The following is a 20492-nucleotide window of genomic DNA, read 5'->3' on the forward strand; positions in this document are numbered from 1 at the left end:
AGGATTAACCAGTCCTTTTGTCAGATAGCTGCGTAGAGGGGCTGAAACCCTCGACGCTGGTGTGTTAGTACTAACTTAGTTTGACTGGATTACAATGACTATGGGGACGATGACCACTTGTGATGCCGCCTACCTGAGCACAGTTAAGACACTGTTTGAAATGCTGTGCTGCTAGCTCATAATTAAAAGAGACGAAGTGGGTATGACAGCTGTGAACATTAATAAATTAAATTACGATACGTTAAGAGAAATGCTGAGGAGATGTATAAGTATGTTTAAATTCCATAATTCAAAAAGGAAACATTTAAACAATGCGTTACTCTGTCCTGCTTTTCTTTCTGGTCTGTGTTTATCCCTGCATCTCTCTGTGTGTGTCCATGCTCACACCCCACCCTGCTGCTGACATTAGCTACCACCTACGCTTTCTACAGGCCAGGGAAAATCCCAGGGTAGTGTGTGACCAGGCAGGCGCGCTGCTCTTAAAAGGTCATGGGACATCTCTCGTACAGGGAGCGAGCTGTTAGAAAGCGTGTACACAGATTGAACGATAAGCACACAACAAGTGGAACTAAACCACTGTGCTGAACTGATACGTGCTAAGAATGAGTAGAGGCCAAGGTGGGATAAACAATGAGCAGCCAGCACTGGTCTGTTCTCTGATTGGTGGCAGAGATTAAAAAGTGCCGTCTTGAGGTCTTTTTCTAGTAGAAAAAAAGCTAATGAGGAGACCCATTTAATTTTTCCTGCAGCTAAACATTGTATTCCAGGCCAACAAAACCTGTCCTGTAAAGGTTTTGTGTACACAGCAACGGTTTACATTAGCAACATGGCGGGGACATTACACACCGCCTTCATAGGTCCTATATACATGTGTATTACACCATCATGATCATAAACAGTGCAGCTTTGACACGAGCCAAACTGTAAAGACCAGCAACATGGGCTCACTGTTTGATGACCTCCTACCTCTCTATGACGTAGAAGTTGTCTCCGTCGTCGCCCTGGTCGATGACATGCTCGAGGGGCTGAACCCGTAACTCAAACATGGCGTCCAGCACCTCCGAGAACTGCTCCTGGATGGGGGGACAGAGAGGGAGGACGTCATGCACAAATGACACGAAGGAAGGAGCTACAGTGGAAATGTGTGTCTGGAGTTCAACTAGCAGCTCAAAATGGCAAAATCTCCTGAGCAAGATGGGAGTTAATTATCCCCGAAGGGAAAGTACACAAGAAAAAGAAGAGGGGACATTTTCTTCATATCATTATGCGCATGTTTATGCAATGTCAGTAAAATATTGTTGTCTTGAGGGGTTTAAGTTCATCATAATGACATAGATTTATCAGAGTAGATGCCAAGTGCTTCATGGTTCACAATGGAAACAGAAATAGGTTTTTAAAAATATCCAATTAATTTAAGCCAAAACAAACGGGGATAAATCAGACACATGATTTTTGAAATTGCTTTTTGCAAAGCAGGCAAAACAATCCATGTCCAAATATAGTAGGGTTAAAGCCCAGTGGTTGTGTTACACCAACAAACACATAATAAGAACATAGTAACATAGTAACACGGGCCTCTATGACTTTAGAGGCAATAACACAGAGTAGAGACTGTACTGGGTCGTGTACTTCTTTCATTGGTTCAAGTACTTCTTTGTTCCTTTTCTCTACTGTTCATTTAATGAACTGCATTTATATCTTTTACTAAATTGTCTTTGTATTATGTAATTTATCATCTGACTTGCCCTAAGAGCAGATGCTTGTAATTGTAGTTCCTGAGGAGAGTAATGTGATGTTATACACCGAGAGACCAAGAGGAAGTAGATCCAATGCAACACATCTGCTATTAATACAGATTTTATTATTATTACTGTAATGAAAACCTGAATAAATGAATGGAGAAACTTAATAAATGCAGATACTGTCACACATGACATAAGCAGTCACTGAAGCTGTAAGCTAGTAATGCGTTGGTGTGTGTGCGTGTGTGTGTACGCGTCTCTTCCTTCCTGTGTGTGTGTGTGTGTGTGTGTGTGTGTGTGTGTGTGTGTGTGTGTGTGTGTTTTACCTGATCTAGTGTTTTAAACAGTAGGATGTCTCGACAGGACTCTTGCAGTCTGAGGCGCTGCTCGTCTGTTTTCGGGTGAACCACTCTGGGCTCCGTGTCCTCATCGTCGTCGTCTGGGTTGAATGCCTCCGCACACACTGGAGGGAGGACATGTAAACCCACGTCACACATTGCACGTGTCCTGTTTGATTACACTGTAATTAGACTGAGCAAACACTGCAGGTTAGAAAGTATTCTACAGAGGGGTTACAAAAACCAAAAAACATAACAATATTCAAATACGTAAACTGAACACCGAATACCTCCCCAACAAACAAAACTCTGAATAGTTGAGTATCTGTGTCCAGCCCTACACGTCAGGCAGACATGGCTATGGGAGCACAACCAGTAATGACTTCAATGAATCAAGATTATCTACCAGTTTACCGGTCATTACACATTAAATCTATTTTGTAAATTATCACAGAACATTCAACATTTTATCTTCCAACTGAACTACTTATATACAAATTCCACGCAGATGTCCATCATAGTCTCGAAACAACCTTAAAGCATGGAGATGAAGAAGGGAGGACATCATTACTGCAGGACACAGAGGGAGCCCAAAAGTGAGGAAATGACACGCCATGTTTCACCACACTGGCTGACAAACACTGATGAGGTCACTTCAAAGTGTCACTATTTGTCCGTGTTTCTCCAATCTGTGTAGCGATACATTGCACCTCTCACATGACATTTAGCACAAAACACCTGGGTGTGTGTGTGTGTGTGTGTGTGTGTGTGTGTGTGTGTGTGTGTGTGTGTGTGTGTGTGTGTGTGTGTGTGTGTGTGTGTGTGTGTGGTCTCATCTCTCAGCATTCACACCAGTCGTGTTTGGAGCGGTTCGGCCTCTGGAGTCGCAGCGCGTTAACTCCTTTAGTTCTGCTTGATCAGGCAGGTAAAACACAACGGAGCAAATAAAAAGCTGTTAAAATTTGAGGCTCCGTGCTCGGCCAACCAGAATGCGATGCAGTTAATTAAGCGTGAGAACATTATCTGAACCGAGGACAAGATACGACACCAAAACACAAGGCTTTCATGAGTGTGAGGACACCGACGTTAGCATAAATAATCAGCTTTGTGTGTTCTTCATGAATGTCATTAAAATATAAGATAAGGCAGAGAGTGCAGACAGGTCCATCATGCTTAGCCGAAGTTGCAGGACTCAGATGTGTTTTGTTTTCTCCAAGCTGCCAAAGCTTCCATCTATCCCTGGCAGGATGACAGGACACCAAAAACACCTGCCAACACGCGCACTACTTGTGAGTCTGTGTGTGCTTTGTTTACAAGTTCACTTGTAACAGGGCAGCGTGATCAAAATGAATGCAAATATTCAATCAAGTCATCATCTCCACCCTGTTGTCAGGCCAAGGAAAATAAACTGTAGCTGTGATTGTGGCGTTATGTTTCTTGTGTGAGGAAACACAGATTCCTAGTAACGTCCTCCTTCCTGAATGTAGAGCGCACGTCTCTGTGTACTTTTACATGAGGACTGTAAAACAGATCACTGAAGACACATCACAAGTTTAGCTAAACACAACATTCGGATAACTATTTAAAAGATATTTTAACCACCGTCCAGTGTAATGTTGACAACACCTTAAGCTGTACAGACGTCTTAAACGTCTTAAATGTTCCACTGGGACACAACTATGAATGTGAATGATTTACAGGAGCTGTTCAGTTGTTAAGGCCTGCTTTTTGGGGAGCAACGACTCTCCCATAACCGTTCTCATCTACAAATTCACTTACTGCTTTTCTACAACTCTTAAAAAGCTTTTAGAGTTGTTCTGTGGAAACGCATTTCTCTACCCTTAATGGTGAAGGAAAGGCATATTACCGAATATATTTGTGATCACCAGGGAATAAATAACTGAACTTTCATGAGTTTGAATTTATGCAATATTAGAGATAAACCTTCTATGATTAAAGCTCTAGTTCATATGGAAATAAGTAGATTTACTGATTGTTTTCTCAATCTGAAATAATGAAACAAGTAAACTCGTTTCAAGTTGCTCGTTATAAGTTCAGTTAGAAAGTAAAGAAACGCCGTAAAAAACATAATGCAATCCAGTATAGTACCACGACAGGCCTGTTGAATGTTCAGTGCCAACACACAATGATCGGATTTACAAAATTTGTTGTCTTGGATTATATTACAATGTATGAGGACCTCTTTGTTTCTGCCAAGTGCGTCATTGTGACATCCCGTCCTGCGCATTTTACGGATAACCAAAACTAATTTTTTTTCATGCTAACAGGGAAGGGTTTTTCATTTCAGCTTTAATGAGCCTTCTTTCCTTGGGAGAAGTTTAAATGTGTCGTCCTGAGAAAACACCACACACAAAAAAAACACAAATAAGGAGCTTTGCAGTCACATCTCTAGGAAACATGATGAGTATCACGTTTACGCTCCATCTTTGTTGTTGTATTAACACGATGTCTTCTTAGGGATCAAAAAGGATCATTATGTCTGACAACATTACCACTACAGAGAAGGTCTACGTGTACGTCTGCCAACAAAGACACTTTGTTAACCACATCATAAAACAAAGACCTCTATACAGCTGGATGTTACGTCTACAAAACAGTACAACAAGGTTGACAACTTGTACATATTAACAGCACAGAGTCCACGCCTTTATGACACCGTGGTACCGACGGCAGGGTCAACAGTGACAGTAAGACAGAAGTAAAGATAAACATCAGCAGACACACCCAGAGCCTAATCAAAGTGCAGCGCTCTGTGACGACTGACGACATTCAATTACTCATGTGTAAACAAGAGACGGGTACGAAGAAGCGTGAGAAAACAAAAAGCACCGTACACACAAGACCACAGGTGCCGAAAGAGAAACGGAGAGAACACAAGTCACACAAAACCCCAAACCCTGTGTTTTAAATCCAAGAGATAACACGAATACACTCATTATCAAAACATCACACAAATCAGTACGTCTACCACTAGCCTCAACGTGCATGACACGCACAATAACGCAGACGCTGAGCCACCTTGGCAGTGATGTGTGCAGTGTCGTCCCTGGTGTGGATTACACTGAAGGGACATGACGTCAAACATATGCATAAACAGACATGCTGGTGAGCATTCCTTACCTGACACTCTCCTGTTGAATCTGCTGGGTGGTGGAGCTATGGGGAGAGAGAGAGAGAGAGAGAGAGAGAGAGAGAGAGAGAGAGAGAGAGAGAGAGAGAGAGAGAGAGAGAGAGAGAGCTGAAATTAACATCATTTTTTTACATAATGACATTTAATATGATTTTGTGATTGCTTTGAAATCCACATCACCATTATCTATGAACAGACGGTGTACATAACAATAATTGTAGCGAAAGAAGATTTTCTTTTCTTTTAAAGGAACAAAAAGGCAGACAGTGAGTCAGAGTGACGGCCAGCATCGCAGAGAGAAAGATACAGACAGTCACACAGATAAAGGCAACAAGAGGGGAAGAGATAAAAAGTAGGACACACTCAAACATGTAGGCAGACAAAACAGAGACGGAGCGTAATCACTGGGTGAGAAAACATGAACTGAGAGAGAAATTGAGAAAGAGTATTTTCAGAAATTGCAAAGTGCATGTTTTCTTCACACACTGCTGTGGCTACAGCCTCCAGCATGATACACTTTACCTCTAACAAATGGCAGCAGCATGTTTTCATGACTGCAAAGTGAAAAACGAATAAAACAAAACGTGATCAAACTCAGCAGCATTGATCACACGATGACTGCCTGATGCCAGACAGATATGAGCAGATTAACAGATAACTTAATAAGAGTCCTCATAGCTATGTGGATAAGAAATAATGTATTATTAGGAGAAAGAAAGGTTGAAAGGGTAATGGCAGTTATGTTAATATCAAATCTGTTACACTGTGGCTCCATTACACCATGTACCGCTCCCATTAAATACAATCAATTAGTCCATCTGAACCACAGTTTCACGGTTTGGTTATGTTTCGTCTGTGCCAGTGTAGCCAGCCTCAAGCTGCTGCAATGCACATGTTTGGATGCACAGATGCTTCAAAACACAAACAATGACTGTGTATTCACATTAGCACTCCGATATTATTTAAGATAATAATCTTTAAGTTGACCCACGAGAACAACACGTGCCTCTTACATTAAGCCAGAAGAGCTCGTACACTGATGTGAACATCCAAATATGACATTAGCCGGGGAAGAATAGCATATAGCCTAAATGTATCATCCTGTTATGAGAGTAATGGTTTATGGAAACATGTAGAATCCATTCCATACAGGTATCAGGATATTAAGGTGATTAACAGCCTAAACTAAATCTACTAACAATAACATGTGTGTGTAAGTTTGTTGGTTGGTTCTTTAGGTTAGTGTGTCACATGCTGTTAAAAAGTCTACTTCCTATCATCCATTTTCAGCTTCTTATCCAGGCTAATACCTCTTTCCCATCTCGGCTGATTAACGAGGGTAGTTTACTAGTAAAATACTGAGGTGGGTAGGTATGTAAAAGTACACATTATACCTATGTTTAATCTTAATTCAAATTAATAGAATTCAGTAGCTTTACTGTCTATGTCAGCAATCCTTTCACGTACCGACGTACGAGCGAGAGAGAACAAGAGAGACAGCGAGCGAGAGAGAGCTGTGTGCACGAGGGAGAAACTACTCACATGGGAGTGTGTTTGTACAGTATGTGTGGTTGCACAGTCAACGCAGTGTGTGTCTGCATTCTGTGTGGATGGTTTCCGGCCTTGGGCAGCGCCCAAGGCCCTGAGTTTTATCGACTCAGGGCGAGTCGATAAAAGTATCCTGATCTTGTGAATGTGTGTTAATGTTTGCGCAAAGAGAGTGAGGTCAGGCTCCTAAACAGCTGCTTTTAAACGCTGAGCTGTTACTAGCCAGCATGGTCATACCTCATACGGCCCCCCAATCTCTTTTACACTTACACACACACACACACACACACACACACACACACACACACACACACACACACACACACACACACACACACACACACACACACACACACACACACACACACACACACACACACACACACACTTATTACCATCCTGTCAGAGACTATTAGATGTAGACTGTGAAGATGGGAGCTGGTGGGAAACTCTCACATACACACCACTTTCCTCTGGTCACCTGGGGAGTTTCACACTCTGCTCTCTGTGGAGATCACGCTTTGTATCACTCAACACAAGATCAAGTAACAGGATGATCTTGACCACAGCTGCAATGGCATTTATGTTGTCTGCAAGGGAATTCTTTTTACTGTTCTTTTAAAGGACTTACTTAAAAAAAAAAAAAAAAAAAAGAATTACACACTGCATTTCAACTTTCAATTTCAGCATGTGTTAACCATCACATTCAAACTTGTTTACCTCTTCTCTTATTCTGCTCGACCACATATTAGCCTTGTTGACACATCTACCAGATGATAACTGCCCACCCGAAACGCACCAAACAGCAGCTCAACTTGGCAGATTATTTGGATGGCAGGTATACAACATACTTTAGCTCGTCAGTTGTTGGCTAGTAATCCAAAAAGGTACACTGTTTACATACGTCTCCTTTAGTTTGCTTTACTGTCTCTAATCACAAAGGCTCTGCTCTCTTTCTAACAGCCCATTCATCAGCATCATGCAAATATGCATCTGTAAGCCAAGTCTCAGGGCAGAACTTATAGACCTCAAATTCTAACAACTCAATTGATTTTTAAGGATCGAAAGCAATCTCCAAACCGTGTTTGGTTGCCTGCCAACAAGACTGGCAGACACATCTACAAGCCACAGACAAACTGGAGTGGGAAATGAGAGGCAACCGAGTCAATTCTTTGAGTCTTTTTCTCTCTTTATCTCTTGCTTCTACTTTAACCTCATCCAAGTACTTGCAGAGTGTAGCCCACACCGTGGCAGTGCAACCAGAAATGCCTCTGCCCATTACAACCACAATGCAACTGTTCTTTTTCCAACAGCAACTTCACATCACAAGCCGCTAAAACACAAACACACGTTTAGATATCGTTCTCCATCAGCGTGATTCTTCACGTGCGTATAGAAGATCACAGTCTGTCAACCCTTAAGCAATACACAAGTAGTAGTAACAGACTCCAATGAGCTCTAATCTCTCCCTCTCTGTCCCTCCCCCCTCATTTATTGTATAGCTCGCCCCCTCAGCTGTCTCAAAGGAACAGACCTTCCTCCCCCGTATTGCTCCCAAAGTTTCATGACTCCTCTCCCTGCCTCCATCTTCTCTTTTGCATCAGAGTCTAGTTTCTTTCTTTATCTCCTTCACCTCAAGACACAAGATTGGCCCTTTGAAGTTGGTTGATAAGGATTGTTAAAGAGGAGCAATACAACACGAGGGACTGTGGTGTCTCTGCCTGATTTTAATTTCAATGTCTTAATCAGGTTATGACCAAGACGAAAGTCAACCTCCAAATAACAGTAAATAAAAGATACTAACCTCATGATCTCTGCTGGTGCGCAGTAAGGTTGAGCCAAAAACACTTGAACAGGCAGCTATGTTTACACTGCAAGCCTCATACTGCACTGTCCTGGGTGACTACTTTGTACTATTGTTTACTTATGCAAAGATGTAAACAAAAGGTAATGCCAATATGAATAAACAGGAGTAGTAAAGCAGTGACTACAGCAACAATAACAGAAACATATCTGCTTTTATTTCTAATGACCGATATATGTTGAACGAAGAACCAAGACAAAATCTTGGCTTGATGATCGACTATGTAGACGCTTAAAATGTGCGCTCTGCTCCGCTCATCATCATCATCAAATCAAGCACTTCCTAAACTAATAGGCAGCCACCAGGGGGCAATCGCGATGTTCAGGTTTCACTTTTGTTAATTTGCAGGAATGTAGCATGATGTGAAATTGATAGCAGTGCTCTGGTGATTTCATTTTAGCTAAATGGTTTTAGGTACAAGTTTATTTTGCTTCTAGGAGGTGATCTGTAAATAAGGAAGGACCCGTCTTACTTTAATGCAAATATTTGTACATTAGCAGGAATGTAGCACAACATGGATGTGAAATAAAAATATTTTGCCCCTAAAATAACTTAATTGTGATAAATAATCATGATCTAAATAATGGTGACAATCATTTTGGCCATTATCTTGCAGCCCTAACTGAGTCTTCTTCCCAAATAGCAATCAGATCACCTATTTTTATACAGCTTCCCTCCCATGTGTCGTCTAGTACTCTACGCTCATGCCAGCCCAGCCAAGCTGTGTGGTGCCAAAATATTTAACACCAGACTATTGTGTCTGGTAAATAACTATATATTTACATGTTTTCATGGCAAGGCAATTGAGATGCAGCTGGAGCCTCCAATACCAAATCACAGCTGTAGACCTGAGCCTTAACCTCCCTGTCCCTGGCACACATGAAAAGAGAAAGTGGAGTATGGACAGAAGAAATAATAAAATAAAGAAGAGCCAGGCTGGTTTCAACCACACTCTAAATGTCTTGTGTTTGACTTGATTTGACTTTAAAAAAAAACAACTGATAAATAAGGATATGACTAAAAAATGACCAGTAATAACCTTTAACATCACTGAACCTTCCACTCAATGGTCATCAGCTCTCTATTCCCTGGTGCTTATAACTCCCATTCTAACTTTAACCTCTCTTCATCTTTCACTGCTGACAATTCACAGTATACATTCTTTCACATGAAGAGTGATTCTTTTCCTGTGAATATTTCATCCACCTCTTCCCATGAGGCTAATGTATCCACTCTAACATCTTTCAGTTTCTGCTTGTGGTAAAGCCATAGGTATTGGTGGATGCACTACAATGCAAACAGTGTAGTTAGCAATGAAACGGATCACAGTACGAGAGGAGTGGGGAGAACATAAGGGCCTGTGGCACCAGCCATGAACTACAAGGTCCCCGTTTGTGGATGGGCGAGGCTTCCTGTCTCTCTCTCCCCTCATTGGCTGTCATCACTCAAAGAAAATGGGGGCTTGAGGAAAAGCATCATGTGTTTAGTGTGATTAATTAATTATCTCTAAAGCAGAAAATGGATTTGTTACACATACATGATATTATATAAAACTACATTCATCCCTTATACAGCTTTAAAAAATGGCTAGCAGCAACTGGAGTATACACAATTTGAGATAAGTGGAATGGAACATGCAACAACACCGGTGTACTTTAAAGAGGTTGTTATCATGATTTCTGCAAGTGATCATTTCATTCCTTTATACTCTCCTAATTCCACTTTTGTTGTTTCCTTCAACACAGTCCCCTGTTCCCTCTAAAACTCTATTATTTGCAACATAACCACCTCCCAGGAGGACACATTCCAAACTGCTTAAAATGATTTGCTATGATCCGTGTCAAACTCATGAACAGGGTCAGATCGCTGCATGTACTGCAGCAAAGAGGCACAGAGAGCAACAGAAATGCACACGCACACACGTTGTGTGGTGTGTGAGAAGGTGTAAAATATTGATGTAATAGGCTGTAGTAAATCAGTCCTATTGCATACTCTTTATGTTGTTTAGTGCACTACATTACAGTGGAAGTAATGTAGTGGTTGTGGGGCATTCAATCATTTTTCCGTATCATTTCAAATATTATACATCTAGTGAATCACAAGAACACATTAGCCCCATGTTTGTGACTAAATAAATAAAAGTCATAAACTTGTTTTTTGGAGGGCGTTTTAAACCAAACGCAGAAATAAACTGGCTTGATCAGCACGTGTACAGTCCCAGTGTTGAAGCCGATTTGAAAATGAATCATGGATCGTCTCTATCGGTCACATAAAACACAATTTTGTCTGTCAAGAGCAAGTGGATGTAATAAAAATGTGTGTGTGTGTGTGTGTGTGTGTGTGTGTGTGTGTGTGTGTGTGTGTGTGTACGTGTTTTTGTTTGTGTCGATGTGGGGGCTGTAAGTCTGAGTGTGCAATGTGTGAAGCGCTCTCCCTTCAGTCATGTGGCTGGGGGAGGGGGAGTTGGGGGTGGTAGTGATGGTGGCTGTATCAAGTGTACGGCTGAAGTTGCCTTGGAAACCTAACACAAAGAAGATCTCATCGCCATAACAACGCTACCCCCCCCCCCCTCTCGGACGCCATCCAGCCCCTTCTCCTCTACCCTGCTAACAAGTGGCTGAGCACCCCCCCCCCCCCCCTCACGTTCTCCTATCTGTACACCCACTCACTGCTATAACAGCATTAACAGATGGAGAGAAAGGAAGAGAGGGGAGGACAGAGGGAAGGAGAGAGGGGAGGATAGAGGGACAGACCCGAAGGGGTGAGAGGGGACAGAAAGAAATCCAGAGATTTGTTATGTGTAAAAAAGCAGATAAACGATCAGACACAAGCTAACAACAGGACTATAGCATGTGCTCCTATTACTGGTGATTCAGAAAAACAAAGAGAGAGAGAAAATCATTGAGAGAGAGGAAGAGATCAAGCCCCCCCCAAGTGAATTAGGGGGGGGGAAGGAACAATTCCTCCGTCCCTGCATGGAGTTTTCCATTGATTTCTTTTGTAGCCAGTCTCAGTGTGCGAGTGTCTGTCAATACACCAGCCAGTTAGCTGGTTGATTTATCTTATATCTTTCCACTTTTGCTTTAACAAAATGGCCACAGAGTGGTGAGACTGGTAAGATGGATGAGACGGAGGGGAACACATGACAGAGATCTCTGGCGACACGTTTAGTGAAGATTAAATGAACCCAAACTTAAAAGTGTGGAAGCAACGGCTGGCTTTCAAGTGGGCGAGTTAAAGGCAAACTATATAAACTAAAGTTCGGGACAGGTTTGTTATTTGTCCGTCCACCTGTTGCTGCTCACACCTCCTGGTTTCCCTCTCACCACTCTCTGCTTCCTTGAATAGAAACAGTGAAACGCAGGATAGTGTTTGGCTTTTAAAAAGGCCACTTTGGAAGAGAGTCAACCACCATTTGGAGCCTCTAGTCTGTTCGACAGAGTGAATTTGGCAGAATAAAACCGTGACAGGGTTGGATCAGGTTTGGGGATGGGTGTGCTGTGTCTACTTGGACGGTGCCTGACTATTCATTTGTTGCGTTAAAATGCAAAAGATTAAGCTGTTTTACTTCTTAATTCTTAACTTTCAATACACATGGATACTATTGAGAAAACAATTCATTTTAGACTGCAGATATAATAAAACACAAGCCTGTGAGGAGTGGAGGCACAGTGACATTTCTGTCACCTAAATGGCCAATTTGTGTCTGTTTGGAGCATCAGAAGACGGCTGACAAGTTCTCAGTTATTGTTCTCTCATTGCTCCTCGATTCTCAGACAGTCCAGGGCACCGTGACAACTTATATCCACTGAGAAATTTAAAAAAGTTTGTGCAAGGCTGTTAAGCAGAATCTGCAAAAAGTGTGTAACTATTCTTAATTTTATACCTGTGAAAACAGTCGTTTTTCAGTTGTCCGGGTAGCATAACAAAAATTCATAGCAGTGTTGAATAAGACTAACAATCCACACAAAAAAGAAATAAGTAGCTGGTTACAGTTTTACAAAATGTAAAGCTTTGAATGTCTTCCTTTAATATTATTAAACAAAATTTATACTAATGACTACATGACTAGTGAAGGTCCTCCCTTCCTCCATCTATACCCCTTCTCTCCCGATTTCCCCAACATTTCTCTTCCTCAACAACAACAGCCCTCGCCATCTGTTTCTCCTCTTGTATCCTCCCAATCTGTCGCTCCATCACTTTTCCTCTCTGCACCTCCTCTCAAGGCCTGATTAATAACAGCAGGGTCATATACTGTATGGAGCTTCCCTCATGGTGCCTCTCCTACAGAGCTAGCAGCTTCAGACGTCTCTCTCACACACGCACGCCCACAGTGAGGCAGGCAGAGCCAACCACATACATACAATACAAGAGTGCAACTCAAACGCGCACACAGGAGGTGGAAGACAATTGGAGAGTTTGATAGCGGACTCAATAAAAGTACATCATCAGCTCCAGTCTCCTACTGCACACCCACATAGAAATCCCTCCAGAATCAGGGGAGAGATGGAAAAAAAGTGGGCAAGGACCGAGATTAAACTATGTCCACTTCCTTATAGCGAAAGCCTCGATGGCTACAGGAGCTTGGATAACAGGGATGTGGAATGGGGCACTGAATTTGATGAATTTACTGTTGATCAGACCACAGATCTCTATTAATTTCTACCGCCAGATAATCAGATAGTCGTTAACACAAATTCAATGGATTTTGTAATGTGCTGATGGCTTAATTTCCAGTAAAGGAGAGAACAGGCATGTGCTCTGCTGTGATTGTAATGTAACACAGCAGTGATGGAAAAACTAAAAAAGGATAGACACTGTTGGAAGAGACGAGTAGGGGTATCCAATTAGAGGGCATTAACATGGTTATATTTCATCACGTAGATTATTCCAAAACGATCGACTATCTCAGATTTGTCTTTGAAAGATGAGGGCTGATTGTAACAGTAGATGGCGCTTTGAGCCACCAACCATGAAAAGCTGATTGTTTTAAGAATTTGGAAGGAAATGTCAATATTAACACCAACATTGATGCATTTCATCCCATTACCTTCATATAATGTATTGTCCAAGTGTGCAGTTACTCTTTAACTTTCATGAACTGAAATTACGCTGTAAAAAAGTTGACGACATAAGACGAAAACGTGGACAATACCAGACCGGGCAACGCCGTGGCAGCAACCTGTCAATCACAAGGTAGCCCTGCCCTAAAGCATATCCTGCTTTATCGTCTATGTTATTCTAAATGGGACCATAATGCTTCTGCATTGGCTTCACTTTTCAGACCCGGAGCTTTCCGCCTGATCTTCATATTGCAAATAGTTGTTTGATGCTCTATCAATACCGTACCTTCTCCCTACTGGGATCCACTGTTCATCAACATGATCTGTTATCAATATATCCTTCATCTTTCCAAAAAAATCTCTTTTTCCTTCTGCCCCATTTCATCTCTTCCCGCAAGCAGAAAGGGACAAACATAAATCCTACCCTGCATGTCCTCCTCCGCAGAGAGGATGTATGTAGTCTGGCTCTATATGTTGATGCATGCTGAAGTGCTGACCTCAGCAGCACCAACCCCAGGCTCCACAGTTTTCACCACAATATCGGGCTTGTGTGGAAATCTAATCACATAATGTCCGCACTACATTAGCTATATAAATGCGCACACAATGGCACAATTACACATGCAGGTCTCTAACTTGTAGTGTTTGTAGAGAAACACAGACAACACAGGAGGTACGCAAATACACACACAATACCACCATTATCTAGTATTGCTTTCTTTAAAAAGGAAACGTTTGCCCAAAGACAGATTTCACATGCATTTCTCTCACTGAATTTGGGCAATATCAACAAAATTTGTATTACATAACTGATAGTGACATATTTTACTGAACAATACATCTTTTGGAATGACAATGTATGTGTGGCAGCACACCACAGGTGAATCATTTGAGCAGAAACCATCTCAAGAGCACCGCTAAAAGTTGCCGTTAGAGATTGCATTGCTTGTGGCTCAACAGGCGGTGGATTATGAACCTGGTGAACACCTCTGTGTCATTCTCGGTATAATATGCAGTGCAGTGTAGGTATCAGGTCTGCTGACGTATCACGTCTGCCGGCTGCTGTGCGTCATGCCAGAGTCAAATTATTGGTGTCAAACAGCATGTCAATTATTGCCTCCAGCAAATTGGAGCCTTACCAAAAAGGGCTTGAGCACACCCTCCAGATACTGAATGCTAAAACTGTGTTATGGACAACACCAATAGGATCATGCTTTGCGTTGGAATTGTCATTTATCATAATCACAGGGAGTTGATGTAGGTCATCAGTACTGGCTGTTTCATGCCCGTGGCTGTTTTTTCTCATATGAGAGTCAGCTGGGAAACTAGACGACACATCATTGAAGTAGGTTATTAAGAAACACTACATGGTACTGTGGGTGGCGGTCGAGTATTGGTCACAAAGAGCTTGTGACATTTTTCCTACCGGTTCAAATCGTAAAAACAAGCACGGACCATCATGGCAGCTCCCTTTGAGCAAAGCACCAAGTACAGATGAGCTCCTCGAAGAACTGTGGCTGTACCGAGTAGCTGGTTGACAACTTCATATCAAATGTTGTTAAGTGGCCAGCTTGGCATCAGCTGTTCACACATTAACAAAGTCTCATTTTCTAAATACAGATGATTGTTTTGTTAGCTGGAGGGCTGCATAAGAAGGAGACCTCCATAAATCAATAATCAGGGCTCTAATATTTGACAGATGTTTCAGGAGATATTTTACAACTAGAGAAAAGAACAGCATCTCTCCTGTACCGACAACCACTTCTGTTTTATAGACAGCTAACAGGATGAACTGGTCAAGTACAGATTTAAATGTAATTAGTTTATACCTAACACTCCCTCTCCTGTACTATCACTTAAATGAATAGGAGTGGAGCTCGCTCGCTCGCTCGCACGCTCGCACGCTCGCTCGCTCGCACGCTCGCACGCTCGCTCGCACGCTCGCACGCTCGCACGCTCGCTCGCTCGCTCGCACGCTCGCACACACACACACACACACACACACACACACACACACACACACACACACACACACACACACACACACACACACACACACACACACACACACAAGCAGAAGCAGAAGCAGAAGCATGATATATGGAGTGAACACAAGGAGAACAGACATATGAGCTCCCGGGTCCAATCTACAGTTTTCTCAGCTCTGTGATTTATGGTTGTGAGAGCGTTTGAATGTTGAATTTATTACACAGAAAGTGCAAACAAACAAGAGATATGAGGTTACAAGATATCAACAACACTGAGGATATCTGTACTCCACATATACCCTCTATAAAAACACACTCACACAGACCTGGGGTTCCCTCTGTGACAGATGTGTCACTGAGGTCCATTAGATTACTCAAATTATAGCTTCTCTCTCTCTAATGGAACGTCAATTTATTCACCTCTTTTCTTGGCTTTTCCATCATGCTGCACTTTCCTGTCAAACAATGCTTTTACTACACATATAGCTTTTCCCTTGCTCCTTCTCTTTGTGTTGCTCTTGCAGCAGCTTCCTTTCTCTCTTCATTTGTCCCTTTCCTCTCTTTCTTATGTGTGCACTCTTGTTTGCTGTAGCCATTCTGCATCTTTCTGTCCTCTGGTTGAGCCCATCTCATTCTTTTCTCTTCATCCCTGCCAAGAAAGCAGTAACTCTCGTCATTTCTCGCAGCCTATACCCTCCTCTTCCTATGTCATCAAGCTTCAACAGTTATTCTCACGCTCAGCACCGTTTCCCACTATGCGATTCCCTTCTCACTCTCTTTACCTTTCTCATTATCTCTCTCTCTCTCTCTCTCTCTCTCTCTCTCTCTCTCTCTCTCTCTCTCTCTCTCTCTCTCTCTCTCTCTCTCTCTCTCTCTCTCTCTCTCTCTCTCTCTCTCTCTCTCTCTCTCTCTCTCTCTCTCTCTCTCTCTCTCTCTCTCTCTCTCTCTCTCTCTCTCTCTCTCTCTCTCTCTCTCTCTCTCTCTCTCTCTCTCTCTCTCTAGAAGACTTAAGTCCTTAAAAGGAAGTAGGCCTGTCCTGCTTGTAGCTGCACTGGTGTTAACCCTTTCCCAGTATCTACAAGTATGCTGATTCCACTTAACCCCTTTAAGCCCGACTTGGCCCAATATCCTTTCCTATATATATCACTGTCTATGGCCGTGGTTACACTCGGCTTTTCAATGCACCTATTGTGATCAGATGGGCCAGATCGGCACTCTGCTGAGTCCGCATATGTGTTTGACACTTCAATGCGAGTGATTGGATAGAGTTCATGTAAGGAATCTCTAGGCTCCTCACGATTCGATTACGATTCAGAGGGCTACGATGCGATTATAAAACAATTATCGATTCTTCTTGATGCATCAACATTTTTTGATACATGATTTTCTTTTCCTCACTGCGACTTTCTGCTATAATTTTAGTAACAAATAGAAGAGATGTGTCAACTGGATTTTTACATTTCCAAGCATTGCAAAAAAGAACCAACAAGAGGAGAAATACAATTGGGCCTGGAGCAGCATCCTCGTAGTAAAAACACAGACTTCAGCATGTTCTGAATCATTCGACACAACAAACTGCCCTTATTCACAAATAAATAATGAAGACTTCTCTTCAAACAAATCTCCTTGTTAGACAATGAGCATTCAGTTCTCATACCAAAATAATGCTTTCTGGAACATGTGGTAAAACTATACATACAGTGATAAAGCGTGCGGGTACGTTGACATTATATTTTGTGGCAACGGATGTCCCAAATAACATGCTACTTCTATCCTACTCACTTTCCTCAGTGATTCCATGACTTTAGCTTTGGTTGTAGAGCATCAAAGTGTCTGTACAAACATGGAGATGAATGTCGTATCTCGGGTCCAAAGTGTGCAACATAGCGCCGAAAGCTCTGATTCCCAATGGCTAAGTAGGGGCGCAAATCCATGGCAAAAAAAAGTGTGAATCTCCTTTGTGATTCGTCTTCCCCTTCCCATATTGGGCGGAAGAAGAAGTAAAATGCTTCCATAGGTTAGCTTTTAAGCCAGGGGGTGTCGGTCGGATCGTATCCATATTGGGCTGCTCAAGCTCAGCCTCTCTTACCAAAACTCTGCCAGTATTTAGCCTAGTTTAGAACGTAAACAAGACGCACGTGTATTACGTCTGTTGCGTTCAGGTGCAGCGGTAAGGAACGGACAGCCCGGTGTCACAGAATTGTTGCAGGCGATCATAACGGCATGATCGGATGATGCATTGAAAAATCGAGTGCAACCACAGCATATGATGCAACGTGTCACCAGCACAGGCTTTGAAAGTGGCTGCTGATGGTCTTCGCTATGGCAGTTTTGTTTTGGCGGGTAAGATAACCATAACAGTGAGCTGAAAGCAGCATTGACATGTTAATTGGGAGTTGATTCTCAGTGGAATCTGCAGCCCTTGCAACCCTAGTACAGAACAGAGTCTTTTTTATGTTAAAAATATCACAGCAACTTAAATATAAAGGAGGGTAGTGAAGCAGCTTGAAGGACTTTTAAACTCGGGGAAATAAACTCAATCAGTATTTCTAGTGTCTATAATCAACTGATGAATTTACAGAAAACTTCAACAAAGCCTCTGCTACTTGTGTTTGCTTGTGTCCATAGCGCCATGCATTTATTAAGCTCGGGTTGGTGATCTTGAGAAACTAGTAAGAGAATGCTAGATTAAAAAAAGTATCCAATCAAAAAACCCAGACCAGTGTTGGCAACTCTTATCAGATTAAGTAGTTAGCAGCATCAGCTTCCTTCAGGCCTCTCTGCAAAGCCACTCACCCAAAATTATCATTATGACCATAAACAACAAACATGGCTATTGTTAGTACTTACAGCTGTCAAGCTAGCAGTTTGAGTTAGAGTGCACGCAGGCAGGTAGGCTTCAACCCACACTATAGCAGTGTAGCAGCTACCATTTTATGCTTTGGTAGCAGCAGTAATGGCAGTCCACACACATGCTATTTAGCAGAGGCTTTTTTTTTTAAAGTATCTGAGAGCATCATGATAAAGTGCTTCTTTAGTATCTGTGGAAATCCCCCCATGACCCTGATGGTCTTAATACTATATGCATTAAGTTACACAGGCCACCAGCAGTTGCAGTGAAAGAAGCAGAAGTGACTCTTTTACAAATAGTGGTGATATTCTTCAAATACTCAGACAGAGACAAGCTACGCCGCATGGACGCAAGACTAAACAGCTTTCAATGTCAACCTAATTCACTAGCGGTTACTTAGCCCGTTCATTTCCACTTTCCTACAGGACACGCTGCTCAGAGTAAACCGAGTCAGGTCACAGTTCATTTAACGACTGCAGGTCTGACTGTCTTTTCATAAGACTATTTGAAGACTACAGAATTCCATCTTCTTCCGATAAAACGGGCGTATGACAAAATACTGCAGCAACGCAGAATTTTATGTGAGCTTGATGTTTAAAAAAAATACATTTGTTTAAATGCAATATCAACTACGTGGAAATCAAACAGCATATGAAATAGTTTACAATCCTTAACATGCGTCATTAAGACTACAAGAAAAATTATGGGCAAGACCAACGTAAAGGACTGTAGATTGTTTATGGGTTGATTTTCCAGTACTTCTTTTCTCAGGGGAGCAGCAAAATGTTTCTTTCTCCCATTGCCCTCCCCCCGCTCAAAATAAATTATTGGAAACAACATATTTGAGAGGAGAACTAGAGGCACTGGTCATAACTCATTATCACTCAGATCAAAGCTGTGCACAGTGTAATGTGAACTTGCACCACTGCGGAAGAATATGCAATAAAACTTACATTCTAAATATGAAGCTATGAACAGAAAATATCTTAAATCTGTCAACGCATTACTGTGTATAGCGCGCACCCTTGAAGGTGTTCTCTCAGGTTCTGTTCACTATGTTTTCAATGACAGCCTGTTTAAGAGATGAGGCCCTGGAGACATTACATGGAGCAGGATTCTCCCAGTAGCCTGGGAATGTGGCAAATTGTGTGTGTGGTAAAAGCAAGATCAACTCAGGCAACATCTGGTCTTAAGTGTCAAGTCTCGACATGACAAGCACAGCAAAAAGTTTTCATATCCCAAGGAGGAGGATGCTCAATTCATTCATTCTGGTTCCCAAGGTGAAAAAGTTTACAAAATGTGCGAGCTAGTAAACCGAATGGCGTTAACAAACAAGCGCAGAAAAAATTATCTGGCCTCCAGAAGTCCTGTGTGGTGGTAAAACATCAAACTGCAGAAGAACATTAGTGGCCGGCCCGTGGGTAGAAGAGTGCAACATGCTCTCATAAAACCACCGGGGTGTAACGTAAACAAGGCCGATCTGCTCTCCAAATACGTGACCATTTACAGTCAAAAAAGAACTCCAAACCTCCACATTCTCCAGCCCGTGTTTAGAGTCGAGTCATTCAATGCAATACCAACTCACATGGACCTTGTGGATACTGCTTGCAGTGCCATGGAAACTAAGAATGTATGCTTACTTTAAATCTGACCATAACAGCGGTGTGTATGTAGCGTGTGTATGTACTATATGTATGTCGTGTTAATAAGGTTTCAAGTAATGCCGGCTAGTACAAGAGGAAAGGCGGTTTATACAATATACAACTATAAATATACAACCTAAACCGCACGGACAGAAAAAGTGTCAATTTTGGGTCAACTCTTCCTCTCTTCTTGTTTTCCTTTCTCTCTCTCCCTCTCTCTCTCTCAATGAAAACTTAATTTCTCACCGACGGACAGTAAACAGTGCAGCTGCCCTTTAAGAAGATAAATAATAGAGGGTTACAC

General features: G+C 42.1%; 1 protein-coding gene across 2 annotated transcripts in view; it reads right to left on the minus strand.

Annotated features, from left to right (window-relative positions):
- The window catches only part of prkar2aa (protein kinase, cAMP-dependent, regulatory, type II, alpha A), a 39634-nt gene that overhangs the window by 4775 nt on the left and 14367 nt on the right, over positions 1-20492 (minus strand). For both annotated transcript variants that reach the window (XM_068732633.1, XM_068732632.1), the window contains exons 3-5: positions 5222-5257; positions 2069-2205; positions 967-1073 (exon numbers count right to left, since the gene is read on the minus strand). In XM_068732633.1, coding sequence (XP_068588734.1) covers positions 967-1073; positions 2069-2205; positions 5222-5257 — 280 coding nt within the window. The remainder of the gene's footprint in view (positions 1-966; positions 1074-2068; positions 2206-5221; positions 5258-20492) is intronic.

The sequence above is a fragment of the Cebidichthys violaceus genome, unplaced genomic scaffold (assembly GCF_023349555.1).
Source record: "Cebidichthys violaceus isolate CVI_PGR_0920_01 unplaced genomic scaffold, fCebVio1.0.p SCAF_6, whole genome shotgun sequence".
Taxonomy (NCBI): Eukaryota; Metazoa; Chordata; class Actinopteri; order Perciformes; family Stichaeidae; genus Cebidichthys; species Cebidichthys violaceus.